General features: G+C 43.2%; 1 protein-coding gene and 1 non-coding gene across 5 annotated transcripts; both read left to right on the top strand.

The window, feature by feature from the left end:
* Nucleotides 1-1,602: 1,602 nt before the first annotated feature.
* LOC146473273 (alpha-1,6-mannosyl-glycoprotein 4-beta-N-acetylglucosaminyltransferase-like) lies at nucleotides 1,603-20,390 on the top strand. Of its 4 annotated transcripts, none has more exons than XM_085118485.1 (5): nucleotides 1,603-2,007; nucleotides 2,712-2,957; nucleotides 5,252-5,341; nucleotides 5,650-5,748; nucleotides 18,864-20,390. In XM_085118485.1, the coding sequence occupies exons 2-5, from the start codon at nucleotides 2,741-2,743 to the stop codon at nucleotides 19,994-19,996; spliced, it is 1,539 nt and encodes a 512-aa protein (XP_084974611.1). In that variant the 5' UTR covers nucleotides 1,603-2,007; nucleotides 2,712-2,740; the 3' UTR covers nucleotides 19,997-20,390. The 4 variants fall into 4 exon arrangements, with proteins under 4 accessions (XP_084974611.1, XP_084974609.1, XP_084974612.1 ...); XM_085118483.1 differs by having other exon boundaries at nucleotides 2,707-2,957; XM_085118486.1 differs by lacking the exon at nucleotides 1,603-2,007 and adding an exon at nucleotides 2,019-2,627.
* On the top strand, nucleotides 4,423-4,495 carry Trnat-agu (transfer RNA threonine (anticodon AGU)). Its single transcript has one exon. It is a non-coding gene; the product is annotated as a tRNA-Thr (tRNA).
* Nucleotides 20,391-20,826: the final 436 nt, after the last annotated feature.

Here is a 20,826-nt window from a genome sequence, read left to right as displayed (position 1 = left end):
AATCCACAGAAAAGTTCTAAAAAAGTTCTAAAAACTTCAACCCTAGCAAACAAATTATTGTTAGTACAGGGAAGAATTTCTATGTGCGTATAGGTGTATACAGCGCCCCTCAGAATAACAGCCCCGTAGCTGACTGGGCCACCCTGTCTTAAATAAAGTTCACTTACTTACTTTACTTACTATTGGCTGTGTAAGGTTCGCAAGGTATTCTGGTAAAATGCACAGCCGCCGTATTTTTCCGTATGGTGGATTGAAAACTTCATCACCATCCTTCACTTTGGTCTTAATCCTACAAACTGTATGCTTAGCTTACACGTAGAATAGAAAAATACCGAATAGTTGCAGGTGAAAATTTTCTGCTTCATGCATGTGGCTGGGCACAAATTCATTTTTAATGAGCAAAATTATAAGGTTTTTTTTCTTTCACTCTACCAACCTGCATACCCCAGTTGTCCTTGACGAGGGCGCGAATTTTACGTCACCCGTTTAGATGATCGGGAAGACGCGGGGAGCTACTGAATGGCGGGTTCGTGGCAAACTGCTAAGGTCGGCAAATACGATCGAGCACGCCGAGCGTTTTCATTCATGGCGGAAACGCTCTATAGACCGGACGAGTTTGAAAACGGAGCTTTATTATGTTAGTGGATGGCAAAAACGGAGTTGCGGAAAACGCCGAAATTGGAAATGCTGCAACCATTGTGGGCGTCTCAGATTGTCGCATAATGTATAAGCGGACGGCGTATTCCAGCGTTTTAAGCCTGGTTCACATATGCGACGCAAATGCAAATGCAAGGACGTGTAAACATCAAAAACGCAAATGCAAACATTTCTCTTGACAGGTGAACATTTCTAGACACAAGCGCAAGCAAGTGAAGCGTAACTTATCCGCCATCTTAGACAACCACTCCAATATACGCGTGCATGTCTGGTATTTGTTGATCTTGCGTTTTTATTTTCAGTACATGCGAACATAGTTAATTGATGGACTGGTTATGAAACCTTACCTAGAAAACAATGGTGTTGCAATTTATGATGGAAGGGCCGCGACTGTGCACAATCCTTTGTTTTAACGTTTACACTACAGTTGAATATCGTAACAGGAACGCTTCGATTGGTCAGTTGCTCCGACAGATTTCAAAATCTATTGTAGTTTATGCACGGTCAAGGCCAAAAACGCGAACAAAAACATATAACCAAGAAGATTGCCAGGCTTCATAACCATCGCCTTTTATTAACTATGATGTGAACATCTGTTGCATTTTGCTCTTGCGCTGGCAGTTTCGGTAGCTTGCGTCGAACGTGAGAACCAGGGGCCCTTTTCATTTTGCCCAAAGTTTTGGTTTGAAATTTCGGGGGTACTTCACTTTTCAGTGACTTTTCCCATTCCAACCGGCCGGAACAGAAATTCCCGTACATTTGCACAAAATTTCCATCAACCTCATTCCCAGGGTCCTCTCTCTTCCTTGAATTCTCGAGCGAGGAAGAGAGTGGATCCTGGGAACGAGGTTGAATTTCCATGTCCACTTTGTTGTCTTTTTGCGCCATCATTGCGCTTTTAATTCACTTTACGTTTTTGATCTACCAATGTGATTACAAGTTTGGAACGAATGGATAAAAAGCCTTTCCATTTGACGCAGAGAAAGTTTCCAGACTTTCCAACCGAAATTTTTGGTTAAATGGAAATCGCCCAAAGTTTAGTGTAGACGAGAGTAAACGCGGCGACAACGACAGTGTAGACGAGAAACATCTTAAAACGGAAGCGGGACGTGTGGACGGTCACGAAAACGAGGACAATGACATTTGACGTCATCATTTCCGAAATGCTCCGTTTTACCCCCTCCCCTCCACACCAGACCACGAAAACGACGCTTTCAAGAAACTCCACCTTGGCGGGCGTTTTCAGAACTATCCGTTTTGGCCGGACTGGAAATGCCGTTTAAGTATGGCCAGAATGACCGAGACGGTTTCTAAAATATTCAGATTTTTGTCGACAAGGCTTGCGCAAAGGTAAGAATCTTACTGTCAGAGCTTCTCCCAGGAGACTGATGGGCAGATCTTGGCAGGGCGATCGAGGCAAAGAAGTGTCGCATGTTGCGCGATAAAAATTGTCGAAATCGAACAAGCTATCTTGAAACGAAGCGTTTTGAAACGCGCTTGACGAAACGCCGAAAAAGTTTCAAATTTATCGTGCTTTGCATAAAATAAGGAAACATAAAAAAATTGGAATATTTTGAGAATCACGTGTCAAGAAAATAATCACTTCGCTAGTAACAATACCCACAACACAAGGTTATCATTTACGGTAAACTTTAGAAAATCAACTTTGAGGTTGTTATTTCAAGCTTACCAAGCTAAAGAGAGTGCGATTAAAAAATTCCGCCGCTTTAATTTTCCTCTTTGATTATTCAGCATTGTAATATTGATTCATTAGTTGGCTTTCGTCGTTCATCTTATTACCGAGCGCATTATGCGCCAATACAACGCATCGGTCTACCCACCGCTAGGAAAACTCAAAACAAGTACAAAAAACTTCGCATCGTTATCGATTATTTAGTCCGTGCAATATCCCTCATGCTTCGGCAACTATGGACAAAAGACTATTACACCTGCGAAAAACCCGTTGAAACGTAAGTTCTTGTATTTTGCATTTGAATGAGAAGCTGCGGCGACCACTTGAATAAATTTAAAATTTGTGTCTCTCACAAGTACAGTCTGGATTGCTACTGCTACAATTGAGACGATGCCTGCAAAAAACAGATTATTTTTCAATTGCGGTGATTGCTTTCCACGGAAGAAAACCTGCCGTTTGGTTCTAACGACAGTGGTCCTTTGGTCTGCGGTGGTAATCGTGGTTTTCACATTTGTTCTTCGACCAAGCAAAGAACTTCTTACAAAAGATCCTAACTATGATGTTGCAAGGGCTCAGTCTGAAATCCTGGAGAAAGTTCCACTCACAGGTATGAATGAATTGCTTGTTTACGTTTGTACACGCGCTGAAAGGAAAAACGTGGTTTCGATGACTTCGTTTTTCACGTCGCTGTTCATGATATATATCTCGTATTGTGTTCAACATTTAACGGATGAAACGCATCAACTGATTATTTATTGCGAAAGCGGAGAACCTTATCAAACCTAAAGAGACGACGAGAAATAGAAGGAATTGTCAGACAGTCGGTGAGAGTTGTCATAGTTTCTCGCGCGAGACGACAACGAATGTCCGAGAATGTGTCTAGTATAGCAAGGCCATTGCTATAGACTGTTGCACGGCGAGAAAGAGTGGATTTTGTATTATTCTGTAGGGCCAGAAGTGAAGCTTTCGTGGGCTTCAAACCTTCAATTGCATTTAGTACGTTTTTGTTTACGGCGAGGGCTCGCCCATGGAAACCGACGCCATCAGTTCAGCTTTCGTGAGTCGCTTTTAGAAATTTTTATTCTTAATTATTTGCATATCTGTTAAAAAAAATCTAAATGGATTCCGACTTAAAATTTGCGAGGTATTAACTCCAGTTATACGATGGGTGTACGAAATGTTAGCCCAAGTTTTCAAAATAAAAAGCGACGGAGGGCAGATAGAACTAGTATACATGTGGCCTTTCAGCTTGCCAAATCAGCTTGCCGCAAGCTGTGTTTAATTTGAATAAATCATAACGCAAAATTGCGGTTTGGGTCTTACTTTAGGACAAGGACAGTTATTAGAGTTTTTGAAAGAAGTATGAAGATTGTGTTTATATGTTAGAATTCAACGAAAGCTTAAAATTTCTATTTCTGATGTGAAGCTAGCCAAACATGAAAAATAAATAAAGATTAAGGATTGGACAATGCACCTCGCCCATGAAATTCTATGCTTGCGTTGAATTCTTCGACTCAAGATTGCTACTTTTCACTTTTCGCAAACTTTCGAGTTTAATACAAGTGTAACACAAGTCCACGAAATTTAATTCTGTGAATCCTAGGCGGAGTATGTTAATTACAATCCGCAAACGATGCGATGTTAGCTGCGATCCACTTTGTGAGTTTAACACTGACGTTTATGAGATTCTTTTGTTATATTGATCGTGCTGAGTTGCTTTTTATTTCCATATCAAAAGGATCGAGATAGCATAAATTTGATGTAAACACCGATGCCCGAGCGGCGCCCTATGTTTCATTTCGGCAAATATACCTGTTTGGAGGCCTAAATCGGCTGCCAAATTCGGATTGAAATTGTAAAAAAAAAATAAAATAAAAACCTGGCCTCTACGTTGTTGCTTTATTTTTCTTTTTAGCTAAAACTTAAACAAATAACAGTTACCTGACTGATTATACTATTTAGAACTGTTATTTATTCATACACCTGTAGCTGTTTCATATATACAGTATTTAAATATTAAAACTTAAGTAACATGGGGAAAAATCTGATGGCCTTAGTATAGCTCCCACGAGTCTCCTGTAGCTCAGTGGTAGAGCGTCCGAACTAGTAATCGGAAGGTCTTAGGTTCGACTCCTGATAGGAGAACGTGGATTTCCTTTTATCGAGTATACCTGTGTCACTCACTGAATAAATACATCATTAGCATGGGAAAATTGATTCCTTTTCTTTTCGAGGCGACTAAGATTGTCGTAAAGAGAGCAAACTAATACGCAAAGCTAACATTTAATGAATTTAAATATATGAAACATATTTTTAACTGCTGATGATTTGATCTTTCATCCGCAGTTCAAAATGTATGTTTTATATATTTACATTCATTTATTCATCTTTCACGGGTATTTTACGAACTCACAATATGACCAGCTCCCAGTTGGCTTGATAGCTCAGTTGGCAGAGCACTGCACCGGCATCGCAGAGGTCGTGGGTTCGAATCCCGTTCAAGCCTGAATTTTTTTCAGGCTTTCTTTTCGCAACTGCTTAAATTGCGTACTAACTGCGAGGATTTTTTATTTTTAAAGCTAACAGCAACTCATAAATTCGGATTTTGACGCCCTTAGCCAGGCAATCAGTCAATCCGTTTTGGAGTTTTTTATGTAACACCACATTCACGTGATACTTCCCCGTTAAATAGATTTTTGTGCGAACACATTGCAGTAATGGCGCGAACGAACAGAAAGAATCTCGTCGGAATTTCAAAGAACTCGAAGGGCTCTTCCAAAGGATTAGCTTTTCCGTCCAGGATGAGATCCGTTGCTGGGAGTTATTGTTAACCACTGTAAATTCTATAACCGGTTTGTTAAAAGTACGATGAGCTAACATTTTCTTCTCTTCCATATTTAGCTGTTATGACAAGTTTAGGGAAGCAAGTTAGCAACAGCACTGCAATAGTATCGGAACAAAAATCTACAAACAACAATAATATTCCCAAGGGTAAGTCTCCAATAACCTCTGTAACGACTTAAGTTTACTCGCGGCTGAAAATTTAGATTTTACCCAGTCAGTTGGGGTACGAATATAAATTCTCTGGCCCTTCTCTCATTTCTTTACAGCGTTAGCCTGGATAGCCCCTCCCTCCCCCTACACCCCCTACACCACCCCCAGGAAAAGAGAAGAAAGACGGTCTATATTGTACGCGAAATGATAATACGGCCTGATCGCAGGTCACCATGGTTAAAGTCTAACAGGCTTTTGTTCACCCTTCATCGCTAAGCTGACGTATAACCGTTGAATATTTTTAGAGCCTTCAAGCGTACTGCAGAGCCACTCTCTGTGTCCAGCGGTTGAGATCATGAGCAGTTCCAAAGTGACCAAGCTGGGGAGATACCCACAAACAAAACGTGAGTGTTCATTTCTTCGCGTTTTATATGACGATTGTGTAAGGTTCTCAAAGCCGCGCTGTAGGTTTGCCCGTCGTTTTTTGAGAGAGGTTTTCAGTTTTCAGTCGTAAGACCAAAACTAAGGTAATTTTCACTTTGGCCAATCACAACAGACGTAAACAACGGAATGAACGAATCAGAATTCAAAGAAAATGCACGTCGCCTGTTGGAAACGAGTAGGGACTGGAACTAATCAAATTCGCACGTGATCATTTGTATCAGATTTCTCGGATAGATTCTTGTTTTGAATGTGACTCTCGAAGGAACTCTGGAACTATTACTTCTAAATGTAGCGGAATTTATCTTGTACGTCGGAAATAGCGGAATTCTTTCTCTAGGAATGTTATCATGTAATCTTCGAGTTTATCAAGTATTAAAGAGTTTGGTCGAATGCAACATTTTGGTGCCGAGACCCGGGAGTGAAAGCAAGGAGAACAGAGCGCGTGTTTTGTGACCTTCGCCATGTCGGATGTCAAAAAGAAAATTCTGGAGCGCTCAGGGTTCAGAGTTCACGTTCGTAAAGTTATGAACGATGTGAAGGAGTTAATCAACAACGGTGATGTGGAAAGCGTCCGACTGAAGCTGAAATCTCAAAAGATTAACCTGGAAAAACATCAGAAGGAAATTGCATCGCTTGATCAAGAAATCGCAGAATTATTGCAAGCCGACGCAATCGAAAAGGAAATCCTGGAGCGCTGCGATTTTAACGCGTCGTTACAAGAAACGATCTTATTGATAACCTCATGTTTGTCGTCTCCTAAGCAGGAAGCGAATGATGTCGAAGAAACGGTGACATTGCCATCGCTGAGTCCGCAAGGATCGTTCCTTGCTCAAAATGGCGCGAAGGGCACAAACAAGGCAAAGCTACCGAAGCTCACGTTACCTAAGTTTACCGGGGATGCCACAAAATGGACAACATTTTGGGACAGCTTCTCATCTGCAATTCACACGAGTGAGGATCTGAATGAAGTCGACAAATTTCAGTATTTGAAATCATTATTGGAGGGCGCTGCAGCCGAAACCATTTCTGGTTTACCTCTCACAAGCTCAAATTACAACCATGCGGTCGATCTCCTAAACAAGCGGTTCGGAAGCAAACAAGTTATCATATCTAAACACATCGAGATGTTAATGCAGCTACCAAAAGTGAGTGATACTGGTGATCTTAAACTATTGCGGCAATTGTTGGACAAAACAGAGTCGGCTGTTCGAAGTTTGCAAGGAACTGGAATTTCCATTGACACGTACGGAACATTCCTAACCCCGGTGATCATGGCGAAAATTCCTCAAGAGTTGCGTTTGATTTTGAGTCGTGGTATGAGCGACGAGTGGGACCTCGACACATTAATAAAGTCGTTTGCAGAGGAGTTACAGATACGAGAAAGGTGTGCTCTGGGTCCAGTGACAGATCAGTCGAAAATGAGAGAAAAACGAGAGTTTGGATATGGATTACGGTTCGGTCAAAACAAGAGACCCCCCACGTCGTCGACACTTGTTTCATACAACGACAGACCTCAACAAAATAAGGAAATGTGGTGTACTTTCTGCAGTGGACCGCACCCTTCGGCGAGATGCGCTGTTGTTACGGAGCCAGAAGCGAAGAAAGAATTCTCCGCCAAAAGGGGCGATGTTTTGGTTGTTTGAGGAGTGGTCATGTGAGCCGAGATTGCCAAGCGAGATGTTATCGTTGTGGCGGGAAACATCATGTATCGCTATGCGGCGTGCAAAACTCTTCACCACAATTCACGCAAGCAAGAAGAACCAATCAGGAACAAACTGTGAGTACAAATTAGTATTTCACCCAAGATGTTAAGAATAATTCTGTTTTGCTGCAAACTGCCAGAGCCAGGGTTGGAAATCCTAATGGAGGAAATTCTTGCCATGTGAGGGTTTTATTTGATTCATGTTCTCAAAGGTCTTACATAAGTACACGGTTGAGGAGCAAGTTAGGCCTGCCCTCATTTGGAAGTGAAACTGTTCTGATTAAAACGTTTGGAAACAATGAAGCCTCATTGAAGAAATGTGACATCGTTCAATTTGCACTGGAATGCCAAGATCAGTTGAAAGTGTTTGTCAATGCTTATGAAGTTGAACTGATTTGTGGACCCATAGCCAACCAGACCATTGAGATTGCACAGCAAAGTTACCCTCATCTACAAGGCTTACCTCTTGCTGACTATTCCCGTGGCGATGAAGATCTTGAAGTAGATATTATGATTGGTGCTGATTATTACTGGTCCATTGTCCAGAACCATGTGGTACGGGGGGAGTCGCATGGACCTGTAGCAGTTCGTACAAGGCTGGGTTATGTTTTGAGTGGTCCTGTTAACATAGCAGGTGCATTGCAGAGCTCATCAAGTGTTAACATGTCGCATGTGTTACACACTCCACAAGCTTAAACTGTAAACGACGTTTTATTACAAGTACAAACTGCGTACTGTCCGATTACATCAGCCATGAGCACGTGGTTCGTCCTCGCTCTTCCCGGCATTCTTCACGGTATAGACAATCTCGCGTCACGCACCACTCACACGCGTGTCACACGCTCTACACACTCCCCCTCCAAAACAAATGGACGAACGAAACGCTAGAAAAAAAAATGACAAACTAAACTGAGAGTTAAGGTCAATGTTACATAGTCCTCTCATGCGAAGAAATCATACAAAATCTCTTATCCATAATCCTCAACCTTGGGTCCTGGATGACGCAACTAGTTTTCCCGGAATAGTCAGCAATAGGAAAGTGGTAAATAAGGCACCTGTGGCCAGGTCCAATAGTAGAAAGGTCCATGATAGGGAACAGGTAAAGCCGGTGGCGATGTCCACGGCATCTGAACGTAGTTAACTAATGGATTGACACGCTGGTACTCCGGGTTTCCTAGGGAGTTGTACGTGAAGATCTGTGGTGGCCTACACTGACGTTGTGGTCGGGTTGACACGCTCTCCTCGGTGCTGACATCAAGATCCGAAAATTCCTCGTCAACTGACCTATTCTCACTCCCGATGATGAGGTCCACATCTGTAGTGGGAACAATTTCGGCCTGGTCTAGGGGCTCATTTGGCTCCGAGCATGATGAATTTGATGATCCGGTTTCTTGTGAATATCCCACTAATCTGGTTTCTGTTAGGTCATCACTCTCGTCCTCTGAGGACAGCCCATCACTTGTCTTTGGTGGCAATGCGGAGCTCGTGATGGTTCTCCTGGCCTGATGAACAGGTTCAACTACTGAGCTTCCAAGTTCCAGCGCATCACAAGGCAAAAGTAAGTTCCTGTGGAGCACCCTTGCGCGACCACGCCCATTCTCTGGCTTGAGTCTGTAAACCGGACTATCCCCTCCCAATCTTTCAGCAACGACGTGGATGGTCTCTTCCCAGTGTGATCTCAATTTTCCAGGGCCGCCCCGTTCGGCTAAATTTCTAACCAGCACTCGGTCCCCGGGTTGAAGCACTCCGCCTGACACTCTCCTGTCATAGTAATCTTTGCTACGTCTAGCAGCCTTCTTTGCAGTCTTCTGAGCAATCTGATATGCTTCGTCCATGTCTTCCCGCCACTTGCGCACATAGGAATTATAGTCAACTCGACCATTATTGTCCTGATTGAAGTTAAATATAAGATCGATGGGTAGTCTTGGATTACGACCAAACAGCAGATAATATGGCGCGAATCCAGTAGCCTCATGTTTGGTACAGTTATATGCATGAATCATCTTGTTAAGTGATTCGTCCCATTTGCGCTTCTTCAATTCGGGAAGGGTCCTGAGCATTGACAACAACGTGCGATTCATCCTTTCCACTTGTCCATTCCCTTGGGGGTGGTACGGCGTTGTGCGAGACTTGGAGACACCAGTTAACTTGTTTAATTGACGCAGGAGCTGATTTTCAAATTCTCCACCCTGGTCGCTATGGAGGCGAGCTGGAAACCCAAACCTCGGAATGTAGTCATTGAAAAGTTTTTCGGCTACAGTACGTGCTGTCTTGTTTCGAGTAGGGTAAGCCTGAGCATACCTTGTGAAGTGATCAACTACGAGTAAAATATACTCAAATCCTCTTTGGCTCTTTTCCAGGTGAAGAAAATCGATCGAGACCATTTCAAAGGGTGCTGTAGTGGTGATACTTTCCATAGGCGCCCTAACTGATGTACTTGGTTTCTTGTGCCGAATGCAGCTGCACTTGTTTGTAATGAAATAAGTGATGTCCTGTTGCATGCGGGGCCAGTAAAACCTGGACCTAGCTAAATCTAACACTCGGTCAACACCCAGGTGACCCATCTCAGTGTGTAGCTCCCGGTAAACGAGTTGTCTGAACTTTAGGGGAAGAACTAACTGTTGTCGATTCTTGGTTTTGCGCCACAGAGTTCCGTCTGCTGAAATGTGAAGATTATTCCATTCTCTTATATAACAAAACATCTCATTGTCCCTGGTCCTGCCGCCTGTCAACTTAGGGGGATATCCTTGTTGTTTGAATTGCATGATTTGTGAAATGACTGAGTCTTCCCGCTGAGCTCGCTGAATTTCTCCCGGTACCAATTGTGTAAGAGTTAAGTCGCTGACAATGGGGTCTTGGTCTGCAATACTAATATTCGCAGAGACTGCAGTCAACCACGGAATCTCTTCCGCTCTCTGGTGTGTTAGTCCCTGGATCGTTGCATCAATGGCTTCCTTGTCCATTCCAGCAGTACAGCTATCCATGTACTCTCGCGGGTCTATCGGTAGGCGAGATAGTATATCTGCATCAATGTTAGTTTTCCCAGGTCTATATCGCAGGCAAAAATTGAAGTCAGCTAGCTCTGCCACCCATCGATGTCCAACAGCAGACAGTTTCGCGGAAGTTAATATGTACGTTAAAGGGTTATTATCTGTATAGACGTCAAATGATGGAGCATAATACAAATAATCCCGAAATTTTTCAGTCACAGCCCATTTAAGAGCCAGAAACTCCAGTTTTCCCGCATGCAAGTGATAGTTTTTCTCTGCTGGGGTTAGGGTCCTTGATGCGTAACCGATAACTTTCAACTTCCTGTCCTGCTCCTGGTATAACACGGCGCCCAGGCCTTCATGAGAGGCATCCGTATGCAGTACAAATGGTTTGGAAAAATCGGGAAAAGCCATCACTGGTGGTCTTGTTACACAGTCAACTAGCAAGTTTAATCTCTCCTGGTGATCGTCTGACCAGTTGATCCTGTGGTTATTTGGTAGCTGTTGTTTTCCCCCGACTGTAGCATTAGATTTACCACCTTGATTAGCACTCTGCGATACGGCCATAAGGTCATAGAGGGGTTTGGCGATGCGTGAGAAGTCTGGAATGTACTGTCTGTAGTACCCCAGGAATCCGAGTAACTTGCGGATGTCCCCCACAGTGTTTGGTTTCTCACTTTTCAACTTCTGAACTGCTTTTGTATCCTCCGGGTCCAAAGAGTAACCATCAGCTGACACGATCCTACCTAAATATCTGACCCTTTGCTGGAAGAAATTGCACTTGGATGGTTTTAATTTAATCCCATGTTCCTGAAGTCTGCGCAGTACTCGCTGAACATCTCTGACATGATCTTCAAATGTTCGGCTATAAACTAGAATATCATCGAGGTATGGAATACAGATATCGTCACGTAATCCGCGCAAGCATTCCTCCATGCATCGCTGAAAGGCTGCGGGGGCATTCATTAAACCAAATGGGATCCTGTTCCATTGATATAGCCCCCAAGGGGTGACGAATGCGGTAAGGGGTCGGCTCTTGTCCGCAACAAAGCCCTGGTGATATGCCTTCCCTTGGTCGAGAACAGTAAACCACTTATTACCCCCAAGCCCATTCAGAATATCCTGTATCCGTGGGATTGGCTGGCGCTCAGGGTAAGTTTTCCTGTTAAGTTCTCCATAGTCAATACATAATCGTAAACTACCATCCTTCTTCCGAACACAAACCATGGGGGAAGAATATGCCGAGTGGGACTTGCTGATCCAGTTGCGATTGATCAAGTCTTCTATATACTCCTTCACTTCTCCGTAAAGAGGTTTTGGAATGGACACATAGTTCTTTCGCACAGGCTGGTCATCACTTAGATTGATTTCCAATTCCAAATTATCAATGCACCCAACTTCATTCTCGTCTCTGGCAAATGCATCAGCCTCTTCCTGTAACATTTGGCGAACAATGGATTGCTGTTCTTCTTCCAAATGGCTAAGGCCAACAGGCGGGTCCCACAATTCCTGTGCTTGTTCCTCTGATAGGGAAACATCAACTGAATCTCCTTCCTGGACGTGCTCCTGGTCTGGCGGCTTCGGAATAGGTAACACTGACTTAACCATTTGAATCTGACCTAGATCGGTTCTTCGTTTCAGCAGGATGTCCTTATCGATGTTGTTATGTACTAAGATTGTAACCTGGCTGGATGTGCCCGGGGCTATCTTACTCAGTTCCTCAGATAATTGAAGTCCCTCCGGGAGATCGCCTTCTTCCTTTGGCTCAAATATTATCGGCAATTCTTCTGCAACAGGCCCGAGGTGGACACGACACTTAACTCTAACTGACTGTCCCTTTGGAACCACAACATCTTTCTTGCCAACCCTGACTACAGACGTGCCAGCATCTTGAGTCCTTGTGCGAACAATATTGACAAATGTCCCCAATTTGGAATAGTGAACTGAGGGGAAAGATTGTCGAATTATATTTTCAGAAACGCCTTCGGGGTCTCCATTGTGTTTCTTCAAAATCTCCTCTATCACACTGAATCCAATAATGGGTAACTCCTGTTCCTGTTGTCCCACTAGCACTGGTACGGTCAGCTCATCCGAGTCCCCAGATAGTCTAAATGTCACTTCGATCCAGCCATCGAAGGGAATGTCAGTCCCATTCATAGCCTCCAAACTCAATCCCTGCCCATCTTCTAACAATTCACCAACACTTTTTAATTTTTCCAGGGGAAGGTAAGCCTCCTTCCATGCCCGCGATACCACACAAACTTGGGACCCGGTGTCCCATAATGCCTCCACCTCTATTCCTTGCATACTACATTTCACTATGCACCTCTGTCCTACCAGTTTGGTTAGTCCCGCTTGCTGTTTTGGAGTTAAATGGCAAGCGAATGTCGTGTTCAAAGGTACATTTTTAGCTTCATCTTCCTGTCGCCTTTCCAGTTCTTGTATGGCCTTACAAATAACTTTGTGCTGTGGCCAATGTTCTTCTTGGCACCCCTTGGAACAATATCTGCTGGTCTTACAAGCTGCACAACGATCGAATAATGCATGGGCACCACCCACTCTACCACAATAAGCACACTGGGACTGGTTGTTCTGTAAGATCACACCCTGTCCCCCGGGCGTGACCTCTGTCCATTTCCCTGTAACCCTGTACCCCATTGACGAAATCGCGCCCGACATTCACGTGCATAATGGCCACTCATTCCACACTTAAAACAATGATCGCAAAACCCTTCAACCCCATTTTGTTGACAAATTCTGCACTGTGGGGGTGACCTCATAGGTTGCTGTGCAAAAGGCTGTCTAGATACTCGTGGTGGGGAGGCAACCCTTTCCTTGACAGCAGCAATCTCTGCTTTCAGCTCTCTGACCTCCTTGAGTAGTGCCTGATCCAAACTGGTCACTTTCCCCCCCTCTTTGACTCGATCAGCAGCAGCCTCAGACTCTTGCACTGGATTCACCTTGGGAGTCAGTCGCGAGCCAAGTTTTTGTAATCTTTCCGTCTCGTTGCTGACACAGACATTCAGTGCTTCAAATAGCTCTTCATCACTGATGGTGTCCTTTTGTAAATGGGGCTTCATATCTGACTTTATGTTTTCACTCAAGAGGCCAATGGAAAAACTATGTAAAAACATTCCATGCACTAAAGCTGGGTCATACTTTAACCCTGACTCGGATTCTTGTGATGCAAACAAAACCTTCTGTTTCAAATCCAGTAGGCGGATAAGAAACTCTTGAGGCTTTTCTGTAGCTTTTTGAACGGTTGAACTAAGCTGGTGATATAGTTCTGTTGCTGTTCTCTCTTGATAGTGAGAACGCAAGATTCGCCTCATTTTTGCAAGCGTCAAATCCGACTTTCCCTCTAAATAGCTCCTCAGACTTAAGGCAGGGTTTATGGCTTTTATCACGGCTTCTTTGATTTCATCCTCTTTGTAATCATTTCTTAACCCGTGTTCAATCTGATGTGCCAGCGATGAGAAACTTAGGCGATCTTTCTGCGAGATGTCGCCAATTTGGCCTGAAATTTTAAAGTCTCTCTTTATCTTAGAAATCGATAGGACTGGTTGTTGTTCCGTTTTTGAACCGCTTGCTTCGGAATTCTCGACTGATTCTGTTTTCACCTTGGATTCTGTCGTCTTCTCCTTCATGCCTACATACAACGCCAATTCCTTGAGTTTTGTTTCGTTCAGTTCTTCGGTCTCGAGATACTTATTTAGTGCTTGAATAAACACCAGTCTTCCTTTACTTCCCGGCGCCAAAGTGATGTTTACTTTACTACAAACATCTTTCAATTTTTCTTCGCTCAAGCCACAAAACGCCACTTGCAAATTGATTTGAAGAGCCTCAAGAGTCTCCATAGTCTATCAAATCAAAACTTCTTACTCACCAACCACTGACACAGTCAAAATTTCTCTCCGGTAAATAGAGCACCGCTTCGTGTTTTGCACAACTTCCCAGGTCAGAGGTGAAACACGGTCCAGTTATCGCCGGTTACGTTGCAAAATTAACGACGCTCGACGGTTCAACGTAGACAAAGCTCCCAATAGTCCTGGCAGGGTCGCCAATGTTACACACTCCACAAGCTTAAACTGTAAACGACGTTTTATTACGAGTACAAACTGCGTACTGTCCGATTACATCAGCCATGAGCACATGGTTCGTCCTCGCTCTTCCCGGCATTCTTCACGGTATAGACAATCTCGCGTCACGCACCACTCACACGCGTGTCACACGCTCTACACATGTTATGAAGACAGAGTGTCAAGTAGTTGAAGAAGACTTCAAGTCAGTTGATGTCTCTCTGAAAGAAGAACTGAACAAATTCTGGGACTATGATACTCTGGGAGTGAAGAATAGAGAAGAAGAATTCTATGAAGATTATCTTGCCAAAGTAAAGTTCAATGGTAGCCGTTATGAAGTTTCTCTTCCCTTTAAGGAAGAACATCCTACAATTCCAGACAACTACTTGGTAGCACAGAAACGCCTCAGCTCCTCATTAGCAAGATTGAAGTCCAAGCCTGACATTCTACAACAGTATGATGACGTCATTAAGGACCAACTGAACTCTGGTGTTATAGAATTAGTTGACAAGAGTCGTGATCAAGAAGTAATACCAGGAACTGTGCATTACATTCCTCATAAGGAAGTCGTGAAGGAAGACAGAACCACTACCAAACTACGAGTAGTGTATGATGCTAGTGCTAAATCTCAGAATGAACCAAGTCTGAATGACTGTCTGCTCCCTGGTCCAGCCTTAACACCATTGATCTTTGACATTCTTCTACGATTTCGTCTACACAGAGTTGCATTGATTGGTGACTTGGAGAAAGCATTTTTAAATGTTGAAGTGGATCCTGAACATAGGAATTTGTTAAGGTTCTTGTAGATAAATGACATCAGTTCCTCGAATCCGGAAGTCATCATCCTTAGATTCACACGGCTTGTGTTTGGTCTTGTCTGTTCACCGTTCATTTTGAATGTAACCCTGAGAAATCACTTAAGCAAGTATGAGAACATTGATCCAGACTTTGTGAACACTGTTGTCAGAGCTTTGTATGTGGATGACTTTGCATCTGGAAAGGATTCGGTAAAGGACTGCTTCGAACTGTACGGAAAATTGAAGTTGCGATTCAGAGAAGGAGGTTTCAACATGCGAAAATGGGCATCGAACAGCGAAGAGCTAAATCAGTTGATTGAGAAGGAGGAAACTAATCTGTCATCATCAACTCAGCCACCTTCGGAAACCAGTCCTTCTTTGACAAAGTCTAGTGTTCTCGAAGAAGACCTCATCAAAGTGATGGGAGTTCCATGGGATAGGATAGAAGACAGCTTCAAGTTTGATCTCGCAACCTTTGCTACACAAGCATTGGATGGAACACTGACAAAGCGGAAACTGTTGAGCATCACTGCTCGATTTTATGATCCATTAGGCTTGTTGTCACCAATTATGTTGCCCTTGAAGTGTATGTTTCAAGAGATATGTCAGCTCAAGATTGGCTGGGATGAGGCCCTGCCAGAAGAGCCCTGTTAAAAGTGGAAAGAAGTAGCAGAAGACATGTTGAGAGTTTCAGTGGTCAGTGTACCTCGCTGTGTCCTAGCTGGGATAGAAGCAGAAGATGTCAAGTCTATTCAACTACACGGTTTTGCAGACGCGAGTAAGATTGCTTATGGTGCAAACATCTACATTCGGGTGACAACCTCTAATGTCAGCTATTCGCAGCTGTTAGCCTCTAAAACTAGGGTGGCACCCTTGAAGGGAGAGACAATTCCTAGATTGGAATTGATGGCAGCATTGACTCTAGCAAACCTGATGACAGCTGTGTACAAGGCATTGGCTTGTACCATCAAGATTGATTCTGTGTTCAATTGGATTGATTCTCAGATTGTATGGTGGTGGATTAATGGAGAGTCAAAACAATTCAAGCAGTTTGTGCAGAATCGAGTAACAAAGATTCGATGTCTCTGGAGTAAAGAGCATTGGGGATATTGCCCTTCTGAACTTAACCCAAGTGACATTGCCTCGCGAGGAACTAAGAGTTCCGATCTTGTATCCAATGATCTATGGTGGAAAGGAGCACCATTTCTAGAGAAGGAGAAGGATCAATGGCCAAGCCCACCTAATTGTCCTGTTGGTGAAGGCACCCTCTCAGAAGAAACAAAGAAATTGAAGAAAGAAGATGCAGATGGAATCTCACAAGTAATGACCGTATTGGTCCAAGACCCTGAAAACATCTCTGAAGTTGTCCAACCAGAGAGATTTAGCAGTCTCAGCAAGCTTATCAGAGTAACCGCCCTTGTATTGAAGTTCATCAGACGGATTAAAAGAGTTCCAGAAATGCATTCAAATGTTAGTTCACAGGAATTGAATGCTGCAAAAATTCTCTGGTACAAAGACGTTCAAGGGAAACTTGATGAAAGGGAGAGATCAAGTTCGACTTGGGAACAGTTAGGAGTCTTTAAAGATGAAGGTGGAGTAATGCGATGCAAGGGAAGGATTCAGAATTCCTCACTTCCATACTCAGCCAAGTTTCCAATCCTGTTACCGAGAAAGCCGCACTTCACAAGATTAGTAATTGCACAAAGTCATGAAAACGTGAAACACAATGGGGTTGTAGAAACTCTCACTGAAACTCGGTCACAGTTCTGGATAATCAAAGGACGACAAGCTGTCAAGGATGTACTCTCTAAGTGCATTACATGTAAGAAGATACAAGGGAGAGCTTTCAGTAGCCCACCTCCTCCTCCATTACCTTCATTTCGAGTCTCAGATGATCTGGCCTTCTCCAAAGTTGGTGTAGACTTTGCTGGCCCCCTTTATGTTAAGAATATCTACCAGTCCAAGGGAGACATGTTCAAGTGTTACATTGCTCTATTTACATGTGCAAGTACCAGAGCTGTGCACCTTGAACTCACACCCGATTTGACCGCCAAGTCATTTCTAAGAGTGCTGAAACGTTTCTTTGGAAGACGAGGGATACCCAACCTGTTCATCTCAGATAACGGGAAAACTTTCAAAGATTCAGAAGTTCAGAAGTTCGTTCTTAACACGAACATTGACTGGAATTTCAATGTGCCCACTGCGAGCTGGTGGGGCGGTTTTTTCGAAATCTGCGTCAAACTTGTGAAAAGGTGTCTGAAGAAAGTACTGGGAAATGCAAAGCTTAGTTATGAAGAACTGGAATCAGCCCTGATTGAAACTGAAGGAGTGTTAAATTCCAGGCCGTTAACCTATGTTTACAATGAGTTGTCAGAAGCTCCACTAACACCTTCTCATCTCGTAATTGGTCGACGTCTCTTGGAGCCACCTTCTGCTACCAGTGTACCTCTGAGCACTCTAGCCCGACGGGAACGATATTTGGAGAGTCTCCTCGCCCACTTCAGAAATCGATGGAGGAAAGAATACCTGACTGGCATCAGAGAGTATCAGAAACTTAAAGGAGAACCGAGAAGAACCATTCAAATTGGTGACCTTGTGCACATATATGCAGACAAAACACCTAGACAGCAGTAGAGAATGGGGAAAGTAGAGAAGCTGTTGCGAGGAAGAGACAACATTGTTCGCTCCGCCGAAGTGGCTACAGTAGACAAATCTCTACGCAGGATTTGCATCAAGCGTCCAATTCAGAAGCTCTATCCTCTTGAAGTTAATATGTTTGATGAAGGAGCAGCTGATATGGGAGCTGTTCAGTGTCACAGAGCAAGGAACATTTGTGTAGTCAGAGATGAAGATATTGCAATTGTGGTTACTGCATCTTAACTTTCAGATCTAAATCTTTGAACATTGGACTGAGTTTAACGAGTTATGTTTACAGTTTCGCCTTATGATTGACTCCGTCAATCAGGGGGGAGTGTGTTGGAAACGAGTAGGGACTGGAACTAATCAAATTCGCACGTGATCATTTGTATCAGATTTCTCGGATAGATTCTTGTTTTGAATGTGACTCTCGAAGGAACTCTGGAACTATTACTTCTAAATGTAGCGGAATTTATCTTGTACGTCGGAAATAGCGGAATTCTTTCTCAAGGAATGTTATCATGTAATCTTCGAGTTTATCAAGTATTAAAGAGTTTGGTCGAATGCAACATCGCCGGCGCAGAGCGCGGGAAAACCCCGTGCGAGCGTGGCACGATTTGTTTTGGTTCTGCTTCTCATTGGTTGTGAAAGTGGCACGAGTTTTTCTATAGCCAATCATAGGGCGTAATAAAGTAAAGCCTAAGCAAACACAAAAGTCGCGAATTACTTTCGGCAAAACGATTGTAAACCACCCTTAGCAGTACGTTACGAAACTCAACAACAATCTCGTTTGATTGTTTTGTTTTTTGTGAGAGCTGGCAGTACTGTAGTGGCCAATGATTTCAACAATTTTCTGTTTTCTTTATAAAGGATATCTCTCAATTGGAATTGCATCGGTTGAAAGACCTTCTGGGGATAATTATCTGCTACGAACCACTCAAAGCTTGATCGACAACTTGGGCGAGGCGGACAAGAAAAATACTTACATTGCGATATTCCTTGCTGATCTTCACGAGCCACCAAAAGCCAGAGCAAAAGCGGAGATTTTGAAATCTTTCGGTAAATATATTGATCAGGGGCTTGTGACGGTGATAGAAGCGTATCCAGAATATTATCCACCACTAACAAATTTAAAAAAGAAATATGGCGACTCCAATACAAGAACAACTTGGCGCTCAAAGGAAAACGTTGATGCCACTTTTGTAATGTGTTACTGTAAAGATTTATCACAGTATTATATTCATCTCGAAGATGATGTCATATCATCGCCAAGCTTCTTTCCCAAATTGCAGGAGTTCATAAATGCGGAAAATGTTAAGCCTTGGTCTTTTCTTGATGCTACGATAAAAGGGAGCAAGGCGAAAGTTTTTCGCTCACAAGATCTCGGAAACATCGCTTCATATTTCTACCTCATGTATGATGAAATGCCCATTGATTGGCTGATGGGATTTTGGCGGCAAATTAAGGAACCAAAACCAGAAGATCGATTGCCTCCATCGTCGCTTTTTCAACACATTGGCGATAAATCCTCTCTCCAAGAAAACGGAATGTCTGGTATACACCAGAAGGAACCATTTTTTGACCAATATGACCAGAAGCACATGGGACGCAATCCTCCTGCCCTCGTAACCTCATCGCTGTCTTCTTACCAAGGACAACCACAAGATGCTTACAACAAGGGCAGTGGGTATTTCTGGGCGAAAGATGTTGGAAAGGACGATTATGTCCTGATAAAATTTAACAAGCCAACCGCTGTACAAGAAGTGATCGTGGAAACGGCATGTCATCAAGCACAGAATGATTTGCTAAAGTCTGCTGATCTACAAGCAAGCTTCGAACCAGCTGAAGGTGATTCGTGTGGAAATTTCCAGACGTTCGGATCATTCAGAGGTGGAAAAGCAAAGATTTCTCTGGACAAGTCCAAAAAGGTTGTTTGCCTTAGAATCTTGGTAACGCAAGCGCAAACAGAATGGGTTTACTTGCGTGAAATTGACGTGTGGTAAGACCTTGTAAACCCTACAAACTTGATCGACTCTTGCTGTATAAAGTCCAGCTACGTTAATTGAACAACACCTTCTTTTAACGAATTTGACAATCCAATACAAAATTGCTGAAAATCATCTTTCCAATTTGTTGCACCACGTGAACATATTCAGCATCCCCTGGTAAGGCCAGATTAAGGTATAGCTCCCCCATCGCTGGTTGAAAGTGGGGTGGGGATGGTAAGATTAGATACAGGGAGGAAGTGTCTGTTTCATCTTCGGAGACAAAGGGGTAGAGAGTAGGGACGAGGACAAAGTCAAAACGGGCGAACAGCCGTGTTGTAAATAATCTCGTACCAAGAGTCGTCAGGCACTTTGGTCAGCGGGTGGGTGCCGAGGGAAAGTAGGTACTTCATATATGGTAACTATAATGTATCTCGGTAACAACAAAATTTCTCCAGACAAAATTTCTTGAAAAGTTGCAAACCAAATGTTTGTGCAAAAGAAATTCGAAAGACCTACAGCAGAGAGGAGGATGAAACAGGCTAACTTCGACAAAGAATCGATACAACTCACTTACAGCATTCCCTTCAAAGTTACTAAAGACATTAGACTTGCTATCTCTCAGTTTAAGATCATATTTTACCAACTAATGCCACTCTTTTCAGGGATTCGCTTGTTCAAAAAGAGCAATGCCACCTTTGTAACGAGAAACAAACATTGAAACACCTTTTCGTAACTTGCCTTTTTGTGCAGACTTTTTGGACTCAATTTTCCCTCCGGTGGAAGGGAAAAACCCTAAATTCAATCACCTTATCAGAACAAGAAATAATATACGGATTCACTAGAGA

The sequence above is a fragment of the Pavona decussata genome, unplaced genomic scaffold (genome assembly GCF_977016875.1).
Source record: "Pavona decussata unplaced genomic scaffold, jaPavDecu1.1 SCAFFOLD_94, whole genome shotgun sequence".
Taxonomy (NCBI): domain Eukaryota; kingdom Metazoa; phylum Cnidaria; class Anthozoa; order Scleractinia; family Agariciidae; genus Pavona; species Pavona decussata.
Note: the sequence above shows the minus strand (reverse complement) of the source record. Positions and strands in the feature narration are given on the sequence as shown.